The sequence below is a fragment of the Cottoperca gobio genome, chromosome 21 (assembly GCF_900634415.1).
Source record: "Cottoperca gobio chromosome 21, fCotGob3.1, whole genome shotgun sequence".
Taxonomy (NCBI): domain Eukaryota; kingdom Metazoa; phylum Chordata; class Actinopteri; order Perciformes; family Bovichtidae; genus Cottoperca; species Cottoperca gobio.
The window spans coordinates 5,133,430-5,156,226 of record NC_041375.1 but is presented as its reverse complement, the minus strand read 5'-3'; the positions used below and the strand labels follow the sequence as shown (position 1 = coordinate 5,156,226).

The 22,797-nt window shown below is 43.1% G+C and overlaps 1 protein-coding gene across 5 annotated transcripts; it reads right to left on the bottom strand.

The window, feature by feature from the left end:
* Positions 1–51: 51 nt before the first annotated feature.
* LOC115026781 (1-phosphatidylinositol 4,5-bisphosphate phosphodiesterase delta-4-like) lies at positions 52–21,998 on the bottom strand. 5 transcript variants are annotated; one of them, XM_029459742.1, is made up of 16 exons: positions 21,746–21,998; positions 14,891–14,988; positions 14,633–14,791; positions 10,257–10,485; positions 9,649–9,778; positions 8,693–8,924; positions 8,071–8,272; positions 7,517–7,661; positions 6,681–6,833; positions 4,752–4,922; positions 3,297–3,453; positions 3,055–3,171; positions 1,736–1,914; positions 1,463–1,595; positions 1,197–1,346; positions 52–729 (listed from the first exon to the last, which is right to left on the bottom strand). In XM_029459742.1, the coding sequence occupies exons 2-16, from the start codon at positions 14,907–14,909 to the stop codon at positions 638–640; spliced, it is 2,268 nt and encodes a 755-aa protein (XP_029315602.1). In that variant the 5' UTR covers positions 14,910–14,988; positions 21,746–21,998; the 3' UTR covers positions 52–637. The 5 variants fall into 5 exon arrangements, with proteins under 5 accessions (XP_029315602.1, XP_029315604.1, XP_029315603.1 ...); XM_029459744.1 differs by having other exon boundaries at positions 14,891–14,944; XM_029459743.1 differs by having other exon boundaries at positions 14,891–14,941.
* Between the last annotated feature and the right edge of the window lie 799 nt (positions 21,999–22,797).

Sequence of the window (22,797 nt, the reverse complement as noted above, 5' to 3'; positions counted from 1 at the left end):
GTACATTATAAATAGAAATAAGTCAAGCCGATCATAGCGTAACCAACATGATGCAAAGTTGTGAGTATAGTTTATGGTTTATAATACTGGTATTTGGCAGTTTTTCACATTCCATCATTACACAGTTATTTCAGGTACTGTCACTTCTGCATATGCACTACACGTAAAGGCAGATGGGTATAATTAAACATTCTAGACATGCAGCAATCCTTCATTCACAGACAATGAAAATTAAAAAACTTTGTGGGAAATACATCCATAAAAAAATTTGACATAAAAACAGGAATAAATACAGACTTATTTCTTAAAAAATGTTAATAACACTGCATGGTATCTTTTGACCCTGTTTCTAATTTCTTGATGAATTTGGTGAAGAAGTGACATCAGCACTATTTTTAAATTGATGATTTGAACAGAGTCTATTACAGAAATGTATACCTTATTTCACTGAGTAAATCTGTAAACAAGTAACATGTTACACACTAATTGTTTTTTTAAGTTTGATAAAAATGTTCAACATGTCACATTTTTCACTACCCTTCCGTTTACCCTACCTGCTATCCTGCTTCAGCCAGATAAAGTATTGGTGCAGGCTGTTGTGTCCACCGCTGGCTTCATATCGTCAGATTTGACTTTTTTATGTGAGCTCTGAGATGCTGATGTTGACGAAGAGGGAGGAGGGCTGGATAGCTGTTCCATCTTTGGAGAGCAGGTGTATGTGACGATACCCTGAAAAGGGAAATACGTTGAGAAGAAATTGGATGAGAAAAAGCTTTCCAATAGAGTGCTATTGAGTTCTCCATCTGGTATTTGACACGTGATTTAATCCAGCGGTTCTCAAACTTTTTGGGGCCAGAGACCCCTTACAGGGGAGAACATCGACCCCCATCATTATCATAACAACGATTAAGCATATGCTTAGTACCATTTGTACTATTAGAACTATTGTATTCTAATACTTTTCAACTTAAATACCTCAGACCTGTTTTATAGTGATAAACAGCAACATTGATTTTAATGCATTGTTATAATAGCAGGTATAGTATTTACCCCATAAGCCAAACATTTTGACTTTTTATAGGAGATGAAGTTCAACTTCACCCCCTTGCCAACATGTACATATACACCCTAGTGAGGCACAAGGGTTAATACTGTAACACTGGTGCTTTCAGTGCCGTGCTTTGTGTTTTGCTCACCTGCTTGGATGCACGTAAACGGAAGAGTGAACTGTCCCATGAAGTCGTTCCTGGACGCCTTATCGTAGTCCTCCACCTCAATGCGAACCAGGGCCAGCTCAGGGGCGTGGATGACAAAGTTTAAGGTTTCATTCCACACTGGGTTAAAACCTGCAGGTAGAGGAGAGACTATAACCAATTGCAATGCAACTTTTTTAATATCCAAACTATTTTTCTTTCACATCCTGGCCTTCATATTATCAGCACAATCTATGTAAATCATTCACCATTGTTGTTAATGTGACTGGTCTCTTCTTTGGCCTGGTCCTGTGGCACTCCATAGATCTCCACTCTGACCAGGGGGTCTACAATAGAGCCCTCTTTCTGATTCACCTTCGGCAGCTGCTGCCCGCTGATCACCTGATAAACACACAAACATATGTGCACATTAGATACAGACAGATTCAGTAGTTTTCTGACAGCACGTTTTCACACTGACAGTAGAAGCTGCTGCCCGTCGCAAAAACAACACAACTGGAGACCGTGATGCACTTTTGAACCTGTATGGATAAGCGGAGTGGTTTGTAGCCTTGCCACTCCTCCGGTTTCTCTGGACTGAACTGAGTGTTGCCGTCTCTCATGAAGGAAGGCTTCAGGACGTAGCCGCAGCAGCCGTTCTGCCCAAACAGCCCATCGTTCAGATCCATTTCCAGACCAGCTGTCTGGAAGTTCAGAGCCACTGTGGGGAAGAGGGAGAAGAGGCATAATGCAATTAACTGTGTTTTTTTGTTTGGCTGGCTGTATCACATGATTTTCCAGACTCAAAGTCTTCTATCTAGCTGTCAACATTCATGTGAGATGTCCAGTGCAGACAAATATTGTAGTTCTTTCTCCACAGTTACAATTGTTTTCCAACTTTAGTTACTTGTCACTTTGCTAGTTACTCATCAGATTAATAATACAAAATATAATCAACTAATAAATGATGGTAGGCCTATATCTTTATAAATTAAGCTGCCCAGCAGTATGACAAATCATTAGGAAAAGCTCCACATTTATTGGCAGCAACATTAAAGTGATGAACACATAAATTAATCAATAATTATCATCCAAAAATATAATATATGTTGGTACTTTAAGTTTATTTTGATACTAATACTTGTGTACTTTTACTTAAGTAAAAGATCTGAGTACTTTGTCCAGCTCTGCTCCTCAGTATACTGTCATAAGAGAGACTGTATGTTTATGTTTATCTGTTGTTTGTTGTTATTTCCATGTTCGTATTGCCGGTGAAATAAGATGAATTCCATAGAAACTGAATGTTCCTGGTTCACTTTTGGCTCGGTACCTTTGCTGCATCTCCTCTCCCCATCACTCTCTCTGCACTAATGCTTTCAGTGGCTACTGTCAACAATTATGTTGATATTATATTTCTTTCTTTCGCATGAGTGTGTGCCTCTCTTGTGGTTAAGAAGATTCTGTAACAAGTTGGGCTTTCCATCAACCAAATTAAAAAAGAAAAATTCAAATAATTTGTAGTTTCAAAATGTCACATTGGGAAGATACAAGGTTATCCATCCAGCAGCGACAGCATTATTTTATGTCATAGTTACATGTATATGTTATAAGTGCTACTAATGTACAGTATATCCATTCCCTGGATCAAGCTGTCATATCACATAGGACAGCATTCATTCCACAAAAGCATAATTATACCTTTCTGATCTTGAAAGTGCTTAAACACATGTAGCTGAAATAGTCCATGCAATCACATGTCTGTGTTCATCAGAAGAACATTGATTGAGATTGGAAACAGGAGACAGTAGTGAGTTGTTAGAGGCAAAGTGTGTTGACCAGCAGGCGGCGCCCCTCCCCTCACCTATCTGGCAGCCCACATTCCACATCTCCTGCGGGTTGTAGTTGGAGGAGTCCGTCCTCAGGCCACCCGGGTAGATTCTGCTCAGCTGCCGTGAGTTGTACCGCACAAAATCTGTCCCTGAAGACAGTATAACACATGTAAAACATATCCGAGTAATAAATCAGGCATATTATTTTATTTGAGAAATATTACATGCATTTAAGATTAAATAGTTCTCCACGGTTCCTTCATGGTCATGGTACCTGCGTCTTTAGCGAGCCTCTTGGCCTTAGACTCGGAGAATGAGGAGATATCGTAGCATTTGGCGTGTGAGCGAGCATGCTCAAAGCCATGGAAGTGCACACTCTTGCAGTAAACCACCAAGTCTGACAGCACCTTGGAGAGTTTGGACTTGGATTTCTGCAAAAGGGGAAAATGAAATTCAAATTAGTCAACAATCAAATCCTATCCTAATTAGAGGCCAGTGATTACATAATAATTACCATTTGTATTATCATTTGTATACTACTAAAATGAAATTGCAACTTATTTAAAAGTTGGAAATGTAATAATAATTACCTGGTAATTTAATTTATTCACAACTAAACAAAATTTCAACAAAAATAGTGTGAAAAAGGTTAGAAATTGTTCTGGAAAAATACATAAATAAACTTAGAATTACAAAGTTATTTGTCATAAATTTAAGCAAAACTATCAAAAGCAATTATTACACAATTATGTGGATATTCTTAATATAAATATTATTTATTAATTTGTTGTTTGTTGTTGCTGAGTCTATATTAATTATTTCAGCATACACGAGTTTGCAGTTGTTTTTCAAGGAAAATGTCCAACTTCTTTTAGTCTATAATTAGTAAGCGTGTAAATCACGAGTTTCATCACGATACGATGTTATATTAATTACATCGATCCAGATTGATGGATTGTTACAACCCTAGTTATTAGATGTTTTATTTACATTTTGAACAAATTTCATTTTTACAGAACATTTTCCAATTTCTTTCACATAAAATGTTTGCAATTTCGTTTAGTTGTGGACAAATAATCAGGTATCTATTTTTCTAATTTACAACTTTAGGACTACGATGTTGTTAGTGGACAATTGTGTGAGTAATTAATATTTAATTACTGGTCTGTAATTCAAAGCGTTAACCAGTTTGAGAAAAAAAACATCACAGATTAATATGATTCAATCAAAGCTTTAAATAAATCTGGATAAACTAATTAGAATTCCCTCTGTCTCTCTCTCATAACCTCTTATTAAATCATTAAAGACATTAATGTGTCCAGCAGAATGCTGCCGCTGCACTGGGCAGCTCCCTTGTATAAGTGTAAAAATGAACACACCTGAGGCACTGCTTTGAAAATAACAAGTTCTTGGTTGACTTGCCCAGTTAGATATTTTCAAATAGATAATGTTCAGAGAGGACACATGTTCACAGTTTTCCCTCAGCTAAGAAGACACACATTGGAGGCTGTTTTCTTTCTCCCGTATATGTCTTCTTTTAAATATCCCTGTTTCCTTCGGTCTTGATTTACTATCACTTTTGATATAATTCCCTGCCTCTGTCTTCTTCACTTCCACTCAAGTCAAATGATGCTGTAATATTCATGCTGTATCTTTCTTGGATTAGTATAGATCAAGACATCAAGGGATCTCAGATCTCACAGAAAAGTCATAAGTCAAAAGTTCATACCTTCCCATCGTGGTTCAAAGGCTCGGCAGGTGGGTCCTCTGTAGACAGGCTCTCAGCATCATCGTTGGCCATCTCTTCCTCGTCGCTAACGTCATCTGTCAGAGTTTCATCGACACAGTCTTCTGGACCACTTATCTTCTTGGCTTTCAGCAAAATTTTCCCTTTCAGTTTCTGTAATGAACACCAACACGGGCACAGATTGGTGAGAGCAGTTTTTCTACATGTTTTACTGTATTAGATAAACGCCTCCACTTCATTTGAAGTGGGGTTTTTTTCATTTGAAAGTGCTAATGAGTAGATTATGGAACTTTATTTGAACCATTTACATAAAGAAATCCAATAATGTTAGTTGAATGTGCTCATGGATGGATTACAGAAACAAAAAATATAAAATGACTACAAAGAGATTCAAAGCAGCAGCAAAGAGACACAAAGAGACTCACAACAACTATGAAAAGGGGCAAAACAACCACTACAGAGACTCAAAATGATCACAGAGAGACAGAAAACCTCAGAGAGATGCGTAAAGACTACACAGAGACACAAAGAGGCTAAACAACTATAGAGTGTGTGTCTTGCTCATGTGTAGGAGAGGTGGTGGGGCCTTTTGCATGTCTGTGCCCAGAGGCCCATTGTCCCATGAATGTGCTGAATGGGTGTTGGAATGTGGGATAGACCACCATGACACATTTACAGGAAAGTCAAATGTCCCAGCCTTAGAGTACTTGTTGTCTTCAGTACCCAGGCTACTCATGAAGGTGGTCCATCTTCCTGCACTTTGCTGTCTCCTAACTAAATGCAGCAATGCACCTCTATTTAATTGGTAAGTTCTCAGTGGAATTCCTTGTAGCATTTATCTGCCATTACTTCAAGTAAGCATTGATTGTCCTAAGTGCTGTAATGGAAATGAGTTTGGAAGTTATACAATGGTTATGCTTTCAGGATCCATGGAAGATGGATAGCAAGGTACACATCATCAATCATTAATCTTTCAAAAGTCTCTTGATTGTCAAACATATGTTTCCCCAGACGAACCTTTCATTCTAACTGAATCACTGACTCAAAACATGTTTACTGGAGCTTCATATAAGACTTTAAAATGTTTAGTCAACACAGTTCCTGAGGTGTTTACTTTAAAACTGCCATATGCAAAAACAAGGCAGACTTGCTAGCGTCTCTGTGTGGCTGTACTTAGGGCGCTTTGAGCTAAATGCTAACATCAGCATGCTAACATGCTCACAAAGACAATGTTACCATGTAAACATTATGTTTAGCACATGTAATAAAATTAAAGTTAATTTAAGTGTAGTAGCATGCTAACATTTGCTATGAGCACAAAACTAAGTACAGCTGTGCTAATGTGACATGTGTCATATGTTTTGCAAGTATTCGGTCACAAACTAAAGAATTGGACAAACTGAAACTATGACCCGATGATGGCACTATATGGAAAGTCAAGAGATCACCAAAGCTACATTACAATTCATCTCAGGGGACCATAAATGTCATGGCAATCCATCCAATAGTGGTCCAAACTATTTGAGTCAAATCAAACACAGAATCCACAGAGAGCATTTCACGTTCTCTACCGTTTGTAAAGGGAGGGATGAGCGGAGGGTTGTTCAGTTAGTTGCCATCTGCAATCTCACAACTTGATACCACTACTCCTACACACTGCTCCTTTAAATGTGACTCCGCTGACACAGTAGGATTCATCCTCTGGGGACCATGAATGTCTCTATAAAATGTCAATGGCAATCCATCCAATAGTTTGTTGCGATATGTCAACCTGAACCAAATTATTGGACCGACATTTAGACATTTGTTTTCCTTTGTAAAAGTGTCATGATAGTTTGGGAGGACAAATGAATCTCAGGGTGCCTCGCACTATGACTTTGACAAAAAAAAAGAAAAAACCCCGATTCTAACCTGTGGAGAAGGAAGTTGTTGAGGGACCTGCCCATCCAGCAGGGTGGTCACTAGTGTTTCACCCAAGATGTGGCAAAGGTGCTGGGCCATGAGTGTCTGCTGCTCCACACCACAGTGATTCTCAAGGGACAGGATGACTGGGAAGTCCGATACCTATCAAACAGGAAAGAGAAGACACAATACTGGCTTTTAAATCAGTGTTCTGTCTTATTTATGTTGAAATTTGATCAGCTCCTGCAAACTCAGTGGTAAAAGTACTGTATTGAGTTTCTTCATCATATCTTCATGAAGTTAAGTAGGAAAGTTTGAGTAGGATAAAATAGAGAAGAGGAGACACATGAGAAGTTCCTGGTTATTTTCCATGTAGGTCAGTCAGCAGAAGTACAGTTGATTCCAACTGCTCCATGTGTGCTTCACACTTTTCTGGGCATGTAGACCGTCTTGCTAGTGGGATTTATAACAGCTCTCAAGGTTTGCTTTGCTTCGCACCAAAAACACATTATTTTCAATTCCTTTTAGTGGTGTGTTGCAAGATACTTTTCATTTTATACATTTGCATTTGTGGTGCTCACAGAATTGAAGAATATGAACATCAACATCTTTTTTAGTAACATTTATTCTGGATAATCCACAGAGCACACTGTCAGCAGTTTTTATAGGGACTATTTCTTCTGATCCAATGCAAAGTGTTCACACTGAGGTCTGTAACTGGAAAATAGATTATTATAAAGTTTGCTTTTTGAATTGAAAAAGAACGGGTAAGCAATTAAATATGTTTGCTGTGTCCTTTGAGAGAACCAACCCTTTAGAAAGCAAATGGTGATTGTGCTGCTCACCTTGAAGGCGTATTCCTTCAGTGTTGAAATGACGTCTCTAAAAAGAATCTTGGAAGTCAAAGTGTGACCGTGATACACGACGGGTTCCCCATCACTGCCGTCCCAGCAGTCCACCTCGACACAACGGCAGCCTCTCTTCAGGGCCCTACACACACACACACACACACACACACACACACACACACACACACCACCCCCCCACACACACACACACACGTATCATGTATCTGCATTGTTTTGTTTCAGTTAAAAGTGTATGTTACATTTCAATCTATGAATTCCTCATCTTTATCTATGATTTTGCTTGTTTAAATAAGGACTTGGACAAACCATTAGTATTCTCCCTGTCAAGTTATGTACTTATCTCTAGCCTCTTCCACACATGCACTGCAACCCTGAAGTAACTAGACATTACCCGGAGGAGCTGTGTGTCAGGACATAAATTGTCGAATCATTCGGGCCGGACATCAAACAAACTTTACCCTGCCAGCTCCCTCGCACAAAGTCTGTGTAAGTTCTGATTGAGCCCATGCATGCATGTGCAGCAGCCTCACTGGATGTATGCCTCCAGGCTGCTCTGTCCTCGCAGCTGGTCCTCCAGGAGGTAGGTGTTGTGTGAAGAGGAGATGAAGTAGTGGCTAAGCGGCTGGCTCATGTCCTGGTGAAGATCCCGATGCTCAGGTTTAAATATGGAGCCCTCCTGGGAGCACAGGTAGATCTGGAAGCCATCTAATGTCATGGCGCCGTGTTTCTTAGCTGCACAGAGAGTATGATATGATGTGTGTTGGTACACGAGCACAATCAAGGTTTATATGAATTTCCAACAAATTCCAAAGGCTATTTACACAAGTTACTTATTCAGTTATCTTGAGAAAACAAGATAATTAACTGAAGCATTTTAGATAGAAAAAATATCAGGCAAGAGGTAGGAGGTCCACCCACCTCCCTCAAACAAAGCTAATATCAACCTTTCATCAGGTGCTACTGCTCTCTGAGGATATTAAACATTTATGTACAATAAATATTTAATATTAGATCATCTTATGCACGTTCTTATTGCATCAATCATGTGTGGCTGTATTTTAGGGCAGACAACTCCTCTGAAACTCCAGCCTGGCCTCAGAAATCATGTGTGACATACATGAAAATGTACTGCTGTCAGTCAGCCATCTTTACCTGATTCAGATGGTTCGTAACGATCAATCAACTCCTGGGCATGCTGGGAACTCTGCTTTCCCTCCTGCTGCTCAATGCTCAGGAAGTTCTCCAGCTCCTCCAACATTAATTTGTCTCCATCTCCAGAGTAGTCTTGGAACACCTTCCACACTTCATCCCTCTGAGTCAGCATCTTATAGAAATGGACAAACTGCTCGATTTCCAAAGACCCACTCTCCGACTTGTCAGCCATCTGTGGAAATAGAAGAGCTTCGGTTATGTATTTGTTGCAACGTCTAAAAGACATTTTTTGGTTTTATTACATGGTGTCTGGGTTTGGAAATAGTGGGGGAAAGTACTGAGTTTAGCTCAACTTAATTCTGTTCTGCAACCTTTAAGTGAATTAAAACAATTCTGGTGATACATTTTCTAAGTCTGATCTAAATTATTTCCTCTCCTGTGTTTATAACTCAAAACATTTTTTGGCAGTCTTTTAATACTTATCATTTTGGCCACAACAGGCTGAATTGCTAAAAGCACTAAGACTAAAAGCTGCACATTAGCACCGATTAAAATACATGTCTAGCCAAACAAAACACACAATTATGTAACCTGTGTTTAGAGTGCATGGATAAATTAAAAGAAAAAGTAATACAAAAAAAAACTACTTTACAGATGAAAAAAAACATTAAGGAACTTAGAAAGATTATCCTGGCAAAACCTTTTTTCACCTGTTGTTGAGTTTAGATCAAACTAAAAAAAATTGAATATTTTTTCCTCCTGCTTCTCGGGGCATCCGTGCAAAATGCAGCTTAAGACAACAAGGAATGAAGGACGCAGGTTCAATCCCTACAGCAGCTAATGTGACATGTAGAAATGAACTGTTACTAGCTCAATCTTAGAGCAAACCTAATTAAACCAAATGGCAAAGCTTTCCACCAGGAAGCAACAATATCCAAAGAAGATCAAAAGCTCACCGTGAAGAGATGCAAAGCATGTTCCTCATTCATGTCTACGTTCATCATCTTCAGCAGTTTCCGCACCTCTTTGAAATTCATCTTCCCATCTTTATTTTTGTCAGCTTTCTTAAACCAGTCCCAGACCCACCTGAGAAGACGCTAAGGGAAACGCCAGCTCACAAGTGTTGTGGAATAACAATTGAAATTTAAAGAACTTAATTTTCCCATTCAAAAGTGACACTATCAACTGGAGAGTTCTATTAGAAAAAAACAAAGATGAAAAAATCTCATGGGTTAGAGCCAACTTCAATGGTTTTACCTGAATTATTATTATTATTATTATTATTTTATTTTTTGGGGGGCAAAGTAACATTAGAGAAAAAGCTCAGCACAATAAAAGCAGTTACTAGCTTCACCATACTGGGCCAGGCTTGATTACACCTGTTGACTTTTATTCCCAGTTCATATTATGGTCATTTATAAATAAAAGGGATGATCATCTCCATTTATGTTCTATAATTTCCATTATTTTCCTTTTATGTCAATCCATTTGTTTGTCTCTTTGTTTAGAGACAGGGGGTGAGCCAGTGTCTGGTACCAGCGAACACTAGACAGTGAAAGGATACTGGTCTAGCCTCTCCTTCTCATCCATGGTTTGAGCCTTGTGAATCAGCTTGCGCACTCCCTGGATCCAGGCCTTGGCTTCCTCTGGCGACTCGGCCACAAGGTCCAGGTTGCCTTGGCGGCCGTGAAACACTAAGGTGAAGCAGAGGTCAGCAGGGAACTCCTCTGCAATGCTCAGCAGGACCTCCGAGTGGTGGCCCTCACGCACAGCCTCCATCTCCGTCACTGAGACTGAGACATGGTTAGAGTAATAGTTCAGTGTTTGTAGAATTACACGATTTTAATTCTTTGATGCATTTCACATAATTCTGTGTAAATTAATATATCTTTAATTCAAGTAGTATTAGTACTTTGTACTTGTTAATGCTCTGTCACACAGTTGCGTATGGCAGAAACGTATGCTGGCATATATGAAAATGAGCATATACAACATATATGAACGTATACAGAGCCCATCGATAGTGTATCACTTACTTATACAAAACGTATCAGAGCGAATAGTCAACGTATTCGATGAATGCCCAACGGATGCATAACGCATTCCTAGCGTATTGGCCCTGTCACACAGTTCCGTATGGCGGAAACGTATGCCGGCGTATACGAAATATCGGCAATACGCTGGTGTACGTTGTTGAACGATTATTCATACATATATATATAGATATATATATCTATATATATATAATATATAACAATTATTCTCACACCTACATACAAAATACCTAGTAACAAACTTTAATTATACCAATAAGTTATTGTTGGATTATAGTCCAATTTTTGTACTTTGTATTTTTCTACTAATGTGCTTTAACTCATTTCATTCATGTCAACATATTTGTAGGTTTTAGAGAGCTGAAACCTGCCTAGCAACCACACTGGACCTCCTCCACTTTGACTACCGGTTAGCTGTTTCCCCCTCGCTATGCTAAGCTAAGCTATCATACTAATTGTAGCTTTATATATACCGTACAGACTTGAGAGTGGTATTAATCTTCATTAATTCAATGATGAGGGTGTCGTATCCTGTACAGTCTGTAAAGCACACTGAGACAAATGTATAATTTGTGATATTGGGCTATACAAATACATTTTATTTGATTTGATTTGATATCTAACTCTTGGCAAGAAAGCAAATATATTCTTTTTAAATTGTCTCATTTTGTTATCCTCTCTGGGAACCATCACCTTATCGTGGTGGAGAGGTTTGTGTGTCCCTATGAACCTGAGAGCTGTGTTGTCTGGAGCCTAGTGCTCCTGGTAGGGTCTCCCAAGGCAAATTGGTCTCAGGCGAGGGGCCAGACTAAGAATGGTTCAAAAACGACTTCATGAAAGAAAGGGAAAGGAAAGGAGAGACCCTGCCCGGAGGAAGCCCGGGGCCCCCGTCTGGTGCCAGGCCCAGAGGGAGGGCCCGACAGCGAGCGCCTGGTGGCCGGGTGTGCCACGGAGCCTGGTCGGGCACAGCCCGAAGAAGCTACGTGGTGCCTCCCATCCATCCATCCTGTGGGCCCACCACTCATGGGAAAAACCGCTGGGGTCGGGTGCGCTGTCACACGGGTGGCAGTGATGGTCAGGGACCTCGACGGACCAGACCCGGGCAGCAGAGGCTGGCTCTGGGGACATGGAACGTCACCTCTCTGTGGGGGAAGGAGCCGGAACTAGTGCGGGAGGTGGATCGCTACCAGTTGGATCTGGTGGGGCTTACATCCACGCACAGTCTTGGCTCTGGAACCGTACATGATAGGGGTTGGACTCTATTCTTCTCCGGAGTCGCCCAAGGTGTGAGGCGTCGGGCCGGGGTGGGGATACTCACTAGTCCCCGGCTGAGCGCCACTACGTTGGAGTTTACCCCGGTGGACGAGAGGGTCGCCTCCCTACGCCTTCGGGTTATGGGGGGGAAAACTCTGACTGTTGTTTGTGCCTATGCCCCAAACCGCAGTTCCGAGTATTCGGCCTTCTTGGAGACCCTGAATGGAGCCCTGCAGGGGGCTCCAGTAGGGGACTCCGTAGTCTTGCTGGGAGACTTCAGCGCACACGTGGGAAACGATGGAGACACCTGGAGACGCAAAATTGGGAGGAAGGGCCTACCTGATCTAAACCCGAACGGTCGTTTGTTGTTGGACTTCTGTGCTAGTCATGGAATGGCCATAACAAACACCATGTTCGAACATAAGGATGCTCATAAGTGCACGTGGTACCAGAGCACCCTAGGCCAAGGGTCATGATCGATTTTGTAATCATATCATCTGATCTGAGGCCGCATGTTTTGGACACTCGGGTGAAGAGAGGGGCGGAGCTGTCGACTGATCACCATCTGGTGGTGAGTTGGATCAAGGGGTGGGGGAAGACTCTGGACAGACCTGGTAAACACAAACGGGTAGTGCGGGTGAACTGGGAACGTCTGGAGGAAGCCCCTGTCCTGGGGATCTTTAACTCACACCTCCGGCAGAGCTTTTCAGCCATCCCTGTGGAGGTTGGGGGCATTGAACCTGAGTGGGCGATGTTCAAAACCTCTATTGCTGAAGCTGCGGTGATGAGCTGTGGTCTCAAGGTCTTAGGTGCCTCAAGGGGCGGTAACCCTCGAACACCGTGGTGGACCCCGGTGGTCAGAGAAGCCGTCCGACTGAAGAAGGAGTCCTTCCGGGTTATGTTATCCGGGAGGACTCCTGGAAACAGTTGCAGGGTATCGAAGGACTAGAAGGGCGGCAGCTTCTGCCATGTCAGAAGCAAAGCAGCGGGTGTGGGAAAAGTTCGGAGAAGCTATGGAGAAGGACTTTCGGTACTGGAAAGGAGGGTTCGGCCGGTAGTCAAACCTCTGATTGAAGAGGAACAATGCGGATTCCGTCCTGGTCGTGGAACAACAGACCAACTCTTTACTCTCGCAAGGATCCTGGAGGGGGCCTGGGAGTACGCCCATCCGGTCTACATGTGTTTTGTGGATCCGGAGAAGGCGTATGACCGGGTCCCCCGGGTGATACTGTGGGAGGTGCTGCGGGAGTATGGGGTGAGGGGGTCACTTTTGAGGGCCATCCAATCCCTGTACGCACAAAGCGAGAGTTGTGTCCGGATACTCGGCAGTAAGTCGGACTCGTTTCCAGTAAATGTTGGCCTCCGCCAGGGCTGCGCTTTATCACCAATCCTGTTCGTGATTTTCATGGATAGGATATCGAGGCGTAGTCATGGAGGAGAGGGGTTGCAGTTCGGTGACCTGAGGATCTCATCGCTGCTCTTTGCAGATGATGTGGTCCTTATGGCATCATCGGTCTGTGACTTTCAACAGTCACTGGATCGGTTCGCAGCCAAGTGTGCAGCGGTTGGGATGAGGATCAGCACCTCTAAATCTGAGGCCATGGCTCTCAGCAGGAAACCGGTGAATTGCCTACTCCGTGTAGGGAATGAGCCATTACCCCAAGTGAAGGAGTTCAAGTATCTCGGGGTCTTGTTCGCGAGTGAGGGGACGATGGAGTGAGAGATTGGCTGGAGAATCGGAGCAGCGTTCCAACCCTCACCTATGGTCATGAAGGCTGGGTCATGACTGAAAGAGCGAGATCACGGGTACAAGCGGCCGAAATGGGTTTTCTCAGACGGGTGGCTGGCGTCTCCCTTAGAGATAGGGTGAGAAGTTCAGCCATCCGTGAGAGACTCGGAGTAGAGCCGCTGCTCCTTTACGTTGAAAGGAGCCAGTTGAGGTGGTTCGGGCATCTAGTAAGGATGCCACCTGGGCGCCTCCCTAGGGAGGTGTTCCAGGCACGTCCAGCTGGGAGGAGACCCCGGGGAAGACCCAGGACTCGGTGGAGAGATTATATCTCCTCACTGGCCTGGGAACGCCTCAGGATCCCCCAGTCGGAGCTGGAGGATGTGGCACGGAGAAGGGAAGATTGGGGTTCCTTACTGGAGCTGCTGCCCCCGCGACCCGATCCCGGATAAGCGGTAGATGATGGATGAATGGATGGATTTTGTTATGTGCGTGGTTGTGTATTTGTATATGTAGGCTATATACAGTATGTTATATGTTTAAAAAAAACTGAATTAGCTCAACCTTTACCAAATAAATGTATTTCCTAAGACATGAAAGTAGTACTTAGCCCCACTAATGACATGATCATGTTAAGTTTCAGACGGAGGACCGTGAGGTTGAGGTCCAGTCATAGTCAATCAAAAAAGTTTGTTTACAGCAAGAGAGGAAATGCTGCATGTGTTCAACTTCACATTTTTAACATGTCAATTGTCACGTACAATTTCACGGAACTTGAACCAGCTACAGCATAATGTGGTTTGATTATACAGAGATTGACAGGGGAGAGCATATGAATGAAACCAAAGTTAATATGTCAGTACAATCATGCATGCAAACATGCGCTACATACGTTTGTGTACTCACAGGTGGAGTGGCCTCTCCCTGCCCATCTGGACTTGTACCAGATCGTCAGGCCGTCCTCCAGAAGGCGGAAATGCCGCTGCTTCTTCCATGACCGGGACTTGACTTTTCTCAGAGTTGACCCTGCCATCATTACCTTGACATCTGGGTCATCTTGGATGCCTGTATAGAGTCATGTAAAAAGTCAAAGGTCATGATCATGTCATACCTCAGATACTACACCGTCAGAACTTCTATCCTCAGTGAATAACATTTACTTACGTGAAACTTCAGGATCCATTGCTATTCTTGAATCATGCCAATGGAAATGTGCTGCTGAAGAGAAGCAGATGTCGGTGAATTATTCCAGATGCTTTTCCCTGTTTCCAAACAAAATGAATTTTGTAAAAGCTATGTGTTCATTCAACTCAATACAAATAATTACAGAATTATATTAATCTTCAATTGTCCACAGAAGATTTGCTGAGCACACTTTGAGCAACACTGGTTCAAGTTACACAAAACCTCAGTGCAACTGCTTTAGTACCTTACTGTAGGGAAGTTATTATTATAACTAGTTCTCTTTGCTCACACAGGACTTCCCTGCTGATCTCTGTGAAACATGTCCATCCATCACCTTAAATACTCAACCCTTCTGCTGTGTCTTGGATCAGTCCCTAGTTATACTGCTATAGGCTTAGACTGCCAGGGGACACCTCCCTGCTCTCCTCCTTCTCTTCCTCTCTCCTCCCTTCCCTCTCCCCTCTTCTACCTCTCTATCTGTATGCATTTATGTTACGCATGGCGTGCCTATCGAAATAAAGTCCCGCCCCTGCCTGGACCGTCACAAAATCAGTACTTTTTGTATATTGTACAATCTTTGTTCGGAGGGGGGGCCACAGGTGGGTCCAGGCTCAGTGTTACAGGGGCACTGTAACACAACATTACAATCAGTTGGGCAGTAGGATGATGAAAGGAATCCTTCTGGTCTCAAACCCCTGAATTGGCAAGTAATATTAATAATAATAATAATAATAATAATAATAATAATAATAATAATAATAATAATAATAATAATAATAATAATAGAAATAGAAATAATAATAATACCATTTTTTATTTGTATGGCACCTTTCATACAAGAAATTACGCACAAACTTCTTTACGATAAGGGAAAATAGACATAGAAGGAACATAAAAGAGGGATAGTAGCCATAATTAGTAGACAATAGGACAGACAATAAACCATACTTTATAATAATGGTAAAAATAAAAAAGTTCTTTGCCACAGCATGAGTGAGTTTACGGAGCATCACGCCAGTTTTCCGAACACCATTGGTAACCAGATGGGCTAATTGGCCGGACAGATTCAGCAGCTGGGGAAGAACCTCGAGGCCAGATGTCCTTCTATCCCCATGTCAGTACCCATGGTGGTACCAGTTCAAGAGGAAGTTCCTGCTGTCGCCGTCGTCCAGATGTCTTCACACCCGGCTCTTTACCTCTCCAGGCCTTTTTCTGGGGACTTGGAGAACTGTAGGGTTTTTCTGACCCAGTGTGGATTACATTTTGAATTGCAGGCAGCCTCCTTTCCCACGGAGCATGCTAAAGTAGCCTATGTAATTTCCTATCTATCGGGCAGAGCGGAGGCATGGGCTACGGCCGAATGGGCAAGGGATTCTTCTATCTGCTACTCCCTGGACACCTTTACGAATACTCTAATGGGGATTTTTGACCACATAGCTCCATGCCGGGAGGCTGCCAGAGCCCTCGTGGGTGTTCGTAAGGGGAAAAGGCCGGTTTCTGACTATGCGGTGGAGTTCCGGATTTTGGCTGCTGATAGTGGTTGGAACACCAAGTCTCTTTTTGATGCCTGTTTACATGGACTTACTGACCCCATTAGGGACCTTTTCGTCAAAGCAGAGAAATGCGAGTTCCATGTTCCAACCGTCTCCTTCCTGGGTTTCATCATCGCCGAGAACAACATTCAGATGGATTCATCCAAGGTCAGTGCTGTTACCGAGTGGCCGACTCCTACTAGTCGTAAGCTGGGTCAGCGTTTCCTGGGGTTTTCGAACTTCTATAGACGTTTCATCAGGAATTATAGCTCTGTTGCCGCACCTCTGCATGCCCTAACCTCTCCTTCAGTCAGATTCATATGGGATTCCAAGACAGAGAAGGCTTTCCAGGGGCTCAAGACCAGCTTTACCTCCACACCCATTCTAACGCTTCCGGATCCTCAGCGGCAGTTTGTGGTGGAGGTTGATGCCTCGGATGTGGGACTCGGGGCCGTTCTCTCACAACTGTCCAAGAAGGACAACAAGCTTCATCCCTGTGCCTCCCTGTCTCTTAAATTATCACCAGCAGAGAGGAATTACGATGTCAGCAACCGAGAACTACTGGCTATCAAGGTGGCCTTGGAGGAGTGGCGACACTGGTTGGAATACATGCAATACATCCAGTCTGCGGGCTTGTTTTTCACAAGGTTTGGCTTTGTTCTATCATATCGCCAAGGGTCGAAGAACGCCAGGGCCGATGCCCTTTCCCACCTGTTTGACTCTGATCCTATCCCTAGGACTCCCTCATTTATTCTGCCGCCTACTTGCGTGGTGGGGGCAGTTACTTGGGGAATTGAGGAGAGGGTCAAACGGGCCAACAATAACATTCAGAGGGCTGTCCTACTAACCGTCTGTTTCTGAGACTCTATATTCCCAAGTCATCCATTGGGCACACACCTCCCTCCTCTCCTGCCACCTGGGGGTACGTCGGACACTGTTTGTTATCCAACAACGGTTTTGGTGGCCATCTATGGAGAGGCATAAGACATCCCGTTGTCCTCCTTTTGGTCTCCTGCGTCCTCTCTCTGTGCCACACTGTCCCTGGGCGGAGATTTCATTGGATTTCGTTACCGGGCTACCCACATCTGACGGTAATACCACCATCCTGTTGTAGATAGGTTTTCTAAGATGGTACATTTCATTGCCCTGCCTAAACTCTCTTCTGCCAAAGAGACAGCAGATTTGATGTTGTTCCACGTTCTCCGGATCCATGGGTTTCCCACGGACGTGGTGTCGGATCGGGGTCCACAGTGCATCTCCCGGTTTTGGAAGGCTTTTTGTTCTCTCCTGGGCGCCAAGGTCAGTCTCATCAGGCTACTACCCCCAGTCCAACGGTCAATCTGAGAGACTCAACCAGGATCTGGAGACGTGCCTGCGCTGCCTTATCTCGCAGAACCCAGCCACATGGAGCAAGCATCTGATATGGGTGGAATATGTTCATAACACCCTGCCCGGTTTGGCCACAGGTCTGTCTCCTTTTCAGTGCTCCTATGAATACCAGCCACCGTTGTTTCCTGACCTAGAGACGGAGTCCAGCGTTCCGTCTGCCCAGTCTCTTATCCGCCGCTGTCGCCGGATGTGGAGTCGGGCTCTGCAGGTTCTTCTCCGCAGTTCAGCCAGATACAAGAGGATGGCGGACCGGAGACGGATTTCAGCTCCAGATTATACTCCCGGTCAGAGGATCTGGCTTTCAACTAAAGACCTTCCTCTTCGAGACGAGTCCCGGAAATTGGCTCCTCGGTTTGTGGGTCCATCACCCAGGTCATCAACCCAGTGGCAGACTCCATATACCATGGTCGCTGAGGGTTCATCCCACTTTCCATGTGGCTCACGTCAAGCCGGTTAAGGACAGTTTGCTGGTTCCCGCATCCAAGCCGCCTTCTACCCCCCGGTTCTTTGAAGGAGGGCATGGTTACACAGTCGAGCGTCTCCTGGCGGTCAGACGGTGAGGCAGGAACAACCAGTACCTGGTGGACTGGGAAGGGTATGGTCCAGAGGAAAGATAGTGGGTCTCCACTAAAAACATTGTGGACCATACCCTCATCCAGGACTTCCAGCACCCAGAGCTTCCTGGAACGTCAGGTGCCGTCCCAAGATGGGAGGGGGGGGGGGGGGGGGGGTTACTGTAATGGTACCTGCTGTCTGTTAAATGTTTAAGTGTTGTTTGTACTTCCTGTTTTATTTTGTTAATTACCTGTTCTTTCTCATTTCAGTTGTGTCTACTTCCTGCCCCCAGGTGTTCCCAATCTGTTCATTAGTGTTTCCACCTGTGTCTCGTTACCCCACCCACTTCCTGGTGTATATGGTCTTTGTGTTTAGTTCCCCTCGTTGCCAGTTCGTCTTTGTACCTCCATGGCATTGAGTTCCAGCGTTGTGCCTTTGTGCTTCCTGTTCCCCTTCGTCGACTTCCCGGTAATACCTGACCCTGCTTCTGTGACCAAATTCTCCTCTTGCCTATTCCCTGTCGGATTTGTTTGCCACGCTGACTGTCTACCCGTGTACCGTACCGGTTTTTGCTTCTAGTAAAGACTTTTACCTATATCACGAGCTGCCTCTGGATTATGCATGTGTGTCCTACTTCCTGTGTTCAGATCGTAGCGTTATACACATGTACACAGCACACACAGTGGAATTTAGAGTCTGTATTAGGAGCCGTGGGCAGCTATTATATTATATTATTTTCAACGCCCAGGGAGCAGTGTGAGGGTCGGGTGCCTTGTTCAAGAACACCTCGGCAGTGCCCAGGAGGTGATCTGGCACCTCTCAAAGTATCAGTCCACAATCCGGTTCCCATGTCATGTCCCTACGGACTGAGCTACTGCTGTCAATAAACACTGCAGCAGCATCAAAAGGTTTTCATTGTCTTCCACTCTATTGGAGATTAACATTTTTAAGACGAGAACCTTCGCCGGGAGTGCACTCTCTACCAAGTGACTTGTCTGCTGAGCAAAATACTGAATCCTTATCAGCTCTGCTTAACCTGACCTCTTTAAAAAGAGAGTATATTGGCACCATGTACAAGGATGTAGTAGACTACAGGCAGTAAATGCCAAGGTATTTTAAGGGCGAGTCAGCATTTAAATCTTGATCCACTCACACCATCAATCTTTAGTCATTAGACTGAGAGGCTTGTGCATGGAAAAACACACACTCTCATAAGATAAAAAAAATAGTCCATAGTCCTGAATGTAATGCAATCTGATTATCATTTAAACATTCTGGATTTGTTATGAGAATATTAAAAGAAATGCTACAAATACATGCCATTAAGAAAGGGAGCTTTCATGTATCATACAAAACAGTAGCATGTGTAATTTTTCTAGCCATGCTGGCCTTAGGCATGGCGATGTCTATCTGCGGTCCACACACCACCACTCTGGGCCTGATTGTATATTTACACTGCTGGACTGACAGCATGACATTTGATAGACATTTATGGTTTCCAGAGGATGTATTATAACGACTTTGGTGATGCTGTGCCATTCAATCGGGTACAGGCATTCATCATAACATCCTACATACCAACTCTAGTGGATCATAGCATATCGAGTATGGAATTAATCAGCAGATTCTCCGATTCAAAATGAGACCAAACTTTTCTATGGATGTAATAATAATAATATTACATTTATTTGTAAAGTGCCTTTCATGGCTAGAAGCAGTCTAGGTGCTGGATGTCAGTTCTTGAGCTATGACAAAGACCAAAATGTGGCCTGCACCAGACGAGGAAAGCATTGTTCTTAGCCTTTTGCTACTGAAGCAGTTGTTGAGCATACCGTCTAGTTAGGGTGAGGAGTCAACAGTCAATAAAATGTGTTTTTAAAAGAAATTGTGAATCACCACAACCACGAGAGGTCTTCGAGCATATAGTCATAAATGAGCACAGAAAGATATTAGGCTGATGGGTCCAGTAGTATGTGTGATTAGCTACACACACACGCACACGCGCACACACACACACACACACACACCACAACTGGCAGAGATAACTAGTATAAAACATCAGCATTATTATTGTGTTTTCATGCTGATGTTAGCATTTAGCTCACAGGGCTGCTAGCATGGCTTACAGTGCTGGAACTACTCTGCCTCACCTGAATTACACAAGACTATTGTTTTATGAAGAGGTCAAGTCGAGTCAATTTCTTTCCATGGCCAAAAATCATAAAATTCAGTGTTTTGCAATCTTTAAATCATACAACCCTTTGTATCCTTACACCCTCATAATGTTTCTTTTTAAAAGCTGAGAGTACCCAAACATAATAAGACAAATGTGCTGCTTATCAGTAACAACAGATAAACTGGTGCTATCTCTGTTTTTCACTGATAAATGTGAATCAAAGACTTCCGAAAGGGAAAGTTTGCTAAAGTCTGTACATCTGGATTCCTGTCACACAGCTATCCTTTCCTTTCATTGTCTCCTGAAACAACAAGATCTAGTCTTGGTTTCTACGTGTTTCTCAAACCCCTGTGCCAGCCTGGCACGTTGAAGAGAAATGAGACAGAATTCTTCCCACAATATGATTGACTGATACAAAGAATGCTTTTACAGTTGCTTCACAATTTAATATATCACACTCCTACTGAAAAAAACAGACTGACAATGAAAGTGAGGCTTATTTTCCACAGCTATTTGCTCCATAAACTTATGTGTTGTGCTTTCACTGCAGAGCCATGTCCAAGACATTTTTATTTAACTTCCAAGCTTTTCAGATTCTGCTCTTCAACGTGCATACATTTAAGCTGCAATTAAGTTATGTTTTATTTTTGGGGCCATGCTTAAGCGTTTAGGCGCTCTCCTCAGGCAAGTTGAGTCACACAAGGCCACTTCTTCAGGGAGTTTACTGACCACACACACAAACACGTGACTAATGGGCATATCTGACAGGATGGAAAGTGGGAATAAACAACTCAGTCATGAGGTCAACAGCTTCGTACTTTTAACTTGTTTGCTTCTAGTTTAAGTTTGAATCTGTTTCATCATCATAGGAATGCTCCATTTCCCCTGTTCAGTGAGGATCTGTGTCCATATATTTACTGCCTTTTTTCTGCACACAATTATGTTAAGAATTCAACAAACAGATGAACCGGCTGTGTCTGTCCAATAAAATCCATATATAACTCCAAACTGCAACGAGGAGGGAGGTTTGTGCACAGTTAATTGGAACCATAGGCAGAAATGTGAGACAAAAAAGCATCACTTCAGCAAAGCCTGTATGCAACTGCAGCTAAAGAAAGAAAGAATGAGTCAGACAAACTACAATAAGCATTTTCCTTGATAGGGAAAAAAAGTTATACTTACAAAAAGTACAGATCTCACCAGGGATATTCGGTCAGAGGTGAGTTGTCTTCAGGAGACAGCTCTCCCAGGGAGGGCCTCAGATACTGAAGGGTAGGACCCTGGATGGTAGGCTTCAGGGAGGTGTGTGCGTCACACTGGCTCTGTACACTGAGATCCAGACTCAAGGAGAGTCCAGGAACTGTTAGCTGAGCTGGGCCTTAAAAGACTGGGAGTGTCTAAAGGGAAAACTGGCTCAGCTTCCTCTTTCCTCCCCTCTCACTGCTGCCTCCAAGAAACCTGATTCCCTAGTCACTGCTGCCGCACGCTGGTATGCTCTGCTCCCACCCCTCCTCCACCCCTCACCCCTCACCCCTCCCACTCCAGCCTTCCTTCCTTTCCTGCCACTCCCTCGCTGCGCCATCCGCAGACCCCTCACTGCATCTGGTGAAGGTCACTCCCCTCATTCTGCTTCTCCCTGTTCTGTCTGCCTTTCTCCCTCATCCTCCGGCTAATAGTTGATGCTCCGCAGTGACTCTCGTGATTCTGTATCAGCACTGATAACAGCAAACACAATTCTGGGAAAAAGGTCTGCTGTGCTGGGGAAAGAATCCAAATTATAGAACAATGAGAAAAAAGCTTATCTATTGTGCATGAAAAAACTCCTGAATCCTGATATCAGAAGATAGTCTGAGTAAAGACTGGTAAAGGGTTACACTGTGGAACCTGACAGTGTTCCACATACTGCACAACACTTTACTCAACTTCTCTACTTAAGTGCAATTTTGTGTACTTTTACTTTACTTGAGTATTTACATTTTATGTTAGATATACTATACATTTTGGAGGCACATATTGTACTTTTACTCCACTAAATGAATTTTTTATGTTATTTTGCAGATTTTCATTAATACAGAAGGATTATATTATGATGTATCTCCACATTTACCAGCTTCAACATTCATGTACCACTAATTATAATTCAGTAATAAATTATATATATATATATATACTTTAACTGTATTTTATCTAATACTCTTTTACTTTTACTTGAGTAAGATTTTGAATGCAGGGCT

What these genes read in the sequence shown, in the direction of transcription:
- LOC115026781 (XM_029459742.1), bottom strand. An exon ending in AGGGAGAGGCCACTCCACCT is followed by an intron (nt 10,486 to 14,632) that starts GTGAGTACACAA and finishes ACCATGTCTCAG; the next exon opens with TCTCAGTGACGGAGATGGAG. An exon ending in GAGGCTCGCTAAAGACGCAG is followed by an intron (nt 3,172 to 3,296) that starts GTACCATGACCA and finishes TACTGTCTTCAG; the next exon opens with GGACAGATTTTGTGCGGTAC.